We start from the raw sequence: 4,141 nt of genomic DNA, 5'->3' as shown, positions 1-4,141 counted from the left end.
ACCGCAGCAGCTCTGCACCGCGAAACGGGAACGAAACGAAGCTCGCCGCATATGAGCAGCACACCGCCCTCCAGTGCCGCACTCCTCAGCGCAGGCGCTCTCCGGCGGCGGGGAACGAGGCTGCGGGCGGCCGGCACACGTCGCCTGCGGCTGCCGCACGGACCTCAGCAGGTTCTCATCCGCGCGCTTTTCCGCCGTGACGCGACATTCATGCACCGCGGTAAAGAGCTCCTCCGCGGCGGCGCCCTCCGTTGCAGTGATATGACGACCAAGTGGTGGAGGCTAGCAGGGTCGGTAGTGTGCGGCGTCTACGCGAATGCCTGCTCGCGGCGGAGCACGGGGACCATGCGCAAGCCGAGGCGCCGCACCCCAGCGGGACTCATGCTGAGCGGCTCGATGTCACCCCACCATGGTGAGATGGCACAGGCGACGGTCGCACACGCCAGCGCCACAGCGTCGCGGCACACCTTCCACCGGCTTGACGGAGAGCTCCTTGTTTCGGTGCGCCGATGCATCAGGCGGCCCTTGCAGTTCCACACAAAGAGCGCGAAGGCACCTCTCGGTGCGCTTCCGCACCTACGCGGTCGGCGGGGCTGTGTCCTCATCGCATGCCCGTGAAGCCGGCTTGCTCTGCCGCCCGCTTCATGCACGCGGCTCCCCGTCTGCCCAATGTCGCGTCGGTGCAGAGGCCGTACACTGTACCGGTCATTGTTGGCGGCCTGCTGCGCCGTCGCATGCTCGCTGCGGCCCACCTGTGCCGCATGTCCAACGCACCCTGGGCGCTCCAAGGACAGAGCGGCCAGCGATCGTCCACCCAGCAATAAAACGCGATGCATTGCAGGACAGCCGCCCCGCCCCTGCGAGAAACCATCACACTCCTTGAGCAGGAGCCATCACGACGACTCCGGCCCTGAGCCGCAGACATCGCAAGAACGCTCGGGCCATTCCATTGCCACGTGCCTAGCTGACGCCGCGCGCCGCTCCCCGATAGGTTTTCCTCCATTACACACATCGCCCGCTCGCTGTCGTGAACAACCCTTGCAAACGCATGCCTGAGGAGGAGGGGAGGTGGGGCGACCTCAGCTTCGTCACGGTTGACAGTGACCTTCAACCGGCATGCCGCCTGAATCACCGGCCCCGCTGCCTGCTTTACGGCACGACACGTGCCTGCAATCTGCATACGGCCTGCCCACACATCGACTCACACATCCCTGGCATGTCGCGCGGCGTTGCAGGGGGGGGGCCACCAGCCAATCGTGCTGCCACCGCTTGCATCGCTTCAGGGCGTAACGCTTTCCGGTCCGCCACTCCACCAACGTTGCACAGCACGCAGAGCCACGGCGAGCAGTCCAGATAGACACCAGCCATGTATCCCTCCCCGGCCACAGCATGAGCCGCCTCCTCATCAGACCCTCTTTCTCACCCATCACGGAGTGGACGCAGCCGGCCACGCAGCTGCGGCAGCTGCAGCGCTCAATCATGTCGGCCGCCCTGAGCACTGCGCCACCTTCCTCCGACACGATCGCCGGGCTCTGTGGGGCCGGCACGCCGGTCGGGTCGCGCACGCAGCAGTTCCCGCAGCGGCATGAAGTGGCGCCGGTAGTGGCTCGCCCGCTGCACGAGGCACGCCAACGAGTCAGTCCCCAGATGAAGTGCCACCTGCAGCTGCTCGCCGTCGTTGCGGGAGCATGAGGCCGCCGAGTAGCGAAAGCAGCGGGAGGTGTCTGCCGAGCAGGTCTCTTACATCCAGCAGCGCACCTGCGGCGCATCTGTCCGCTCGGCCGTCGATGCCGCCACTAGAATGAACCGGCACACGCTGTTTCCGCCCTGCGGCGACGCCTTGCGTGCATGCCACAGGTCGAGCACGGAAGGGGAGAGACGGAAGCGCGGCCGCGGATCCTCCTCCGTGGGTGTGCCGGTCCGCGATGGAGTTCCTCAGAGACGGCAGCATCCGTGTTCTCCCAGACCCGCCGCCACTCTCCCCACACCAGCACCCGCTTCGTCTCCCGGCAGCGGGCGCGTGCGGGGCCCTCGAGGCGATGGGTGCACTCCTCGGACACCTGCACCACCTCCCGCAGCAGCATCATGATTGGAACCATCCGCGATCAGAATCTCCACGTGCGCAGGACTTCCGCCTTTTCCCAAATCGTTGAAGCTCATGGTGTGCAAGCGAGAGCCGGCGTAATCCGCCTGGAGCGCCGCAGACGTGAGGCGGCGCGAGGCTTGGCCATACACGAAAAGCCCGTGCTCAGCGACTGCTCCGGCACCAGCCCGTCGGAACTCAACGGAAGCAGCGCCCCCTCTGCACCGTGAAGGCCGAAGCCACACACACACCATATCCCTCTCCGACATAGTTCCTATCGCGTGAGTGAGGGACCCTTATGGGTGTGGGATCCGTGGAATATGATAATGACGGACTCGTGGGAGTCCAAAACTTACCGCAGGTGCTGGAGCACCCACCTGCTGGTTTGTGGAGGGAGGCAAGGAGGCACGGAGGAGGGGCGAGCGAGAGTTGGTCGTCAGCGTTCTCTGTCCAAGGCACGTCTTCGGCACAGCAGTGAGACACTTCAGACACACAGATACACACAAAGAAGGCACGAGCACGTTGCTAAAAGGACGATGCGGTACCGCTAGAAATGAAGGCGGGCGCACGGACGATGGCGGAGGGAAGAGGAAGCCGCAAGGGTGAGAAGGCTGAGGACGATGAGCTTTTCTCAGCGGCGTACGCCGAAAAGAGACGTGCTCTCACGTGGTTTTCAAAGAGGACTGCCCGTTGCTCGCCGAGTAGAAAGGCAGATTATCCTCATGAAAGGGAAGAAGGTAGCCACGAAGATGGAATAGTGTTGCGGCACTCCTGCGCGGCGCGCATGGTGCATGTCCTCTCATCAGAAACGAGCTCTGTACTGGTTTGCTTAATGGCGCGTCTGCTCCAGTTGGCGCATCACGAAAAGCTGAACAGAAGGTTGACAGGTATCGATACTTTCAAGCGTATTTCGCGCTCTTTGCTGCAGAACGGGGGGGGGTGTGCATGCGCCACACCAGCTTACCTCCAACGCTGTCTCCGTCTCCTCTTTCTTTTCAAGGAGGCGCCACATGCCACACACACACGTGCCCATCGTGAGTAACAGAAACTATAATGGCTAAAAAAAAAGCATCCAGCCGTGTCTTCGCGGAGGATTAGTCGGGCGCGGAAGGTAGGGGAGTGTGTGTGACGAGCAAGCAAATCTAAAGCGCGAGGGGGGGGGCAGAGAAGAGCGCACTTGCTGCTCGCGTGGTTGTCCGCCCATGCTGCGATCTTCTCGGTTATGACAGGACTGCCCGCTTAGGAACACAAGCGAAACAAACAACCCGTGAGAAACTGGTGTCGCTAGCGCCTATATGCGTTATCGCGACGGCGTAGCGCATCCTCACGACGGTCCTCGTAGGCATGAGTACGCGAGCTACCGCTGGTCGTCTCTCGGCGATAGCGGCGACTACTTTCCTCGCTGCTGTACACGCGTGACGAGCGACGATCTTCACGGTTATCTCGGTCACCAGAGCGCCTGCGGCGGCGGCTCGTGCCGCTGCTGGTGCTGTGGTGATAATCGCTTCCTCGAGAACTGTGGTGCCGGTGCCGATGCCGCCGCTCCTCCTCGTCGCTATGGTGTCGCCGCCGACGCTCATCACTGTCTCGGTCGCGGTGGCGTCGGCTTGAGTGATGGCGGTCATCGTGGCGGCTCGACGTCTGCCGGCGACTGCTGCGCTCGTCGCGAGCCGTCCGCTCGACATTTTCGGCTCGCGCGTCCTCACGGGGTGCATCGCGCGGCGTCGAGGCTGCGGAAGACGACGATGAAGAGATGAGCGAGGACCAGTCATCTTCGGTTTCACTGCCCTTACCGACCTCCTTGTCATCATCATCGGCAATGAACATGTTTGCCGCCGTCGCGGAGGTGGATGCCTTCTGAGACTTCGTACCTCCGACGGGCAGCGGAGGCGGCATGGCTGGCGGCTTGTGATGTCCACGAGGGAAGAGGGCGCGGTACTCAGCCGGGTAATCACGTATCGCTGCCTCAAAGCCGATGTAGTGAAAGTATTCGAGCCACTCCTGCCGATACACGCGCTCTCGAGTCACCGGGTCGTACTCAGGCGGAATCACATCCAT

At 63.0% G+C, this 4,141-nt stretch overlaps 1 protein-coding gene across 1 annotated transcript; it reads right to left on the bottom strand.

Moving 5' to 3' along the window:
* Positions 1 to 3,367: 3,367 nt before the first annotated feature.
* Positions 3,368 to 4,141, bottom strand: LINJ_34_0520 (putative splicing factor ptsr1 interacting protein; the record flags this gene model as incomplete). Its single annotated transcript, XM_001468402.1, has 1 exon — positions 3,368 to 4,141. The coding sequence occupies one exon, from the start codon at positions 4,139 to 4,141 to the stop codon at positions 3,368 to 3,370; it is 774 nt and encodes a 257-aa protein (XP_001468439.1).

Source organism: Leishmania infantum, chromosome 34, assembly GCF_000002875.2.
Source record: "Leishmania infantum JPCM5 genome chromosome 34".
Lineage (NCBI taxonomy): Eukaryota > Euglenozoa > Kinetoplastea > Trypanosomatida > Trypanosomatidae > Leishmania > Leishmania infantum.
The sequence above is the reverse complement of the archived record's forward strand: the minus strand, read 5'-3'. Positions and strand labels throughout refer to the sequence as shown.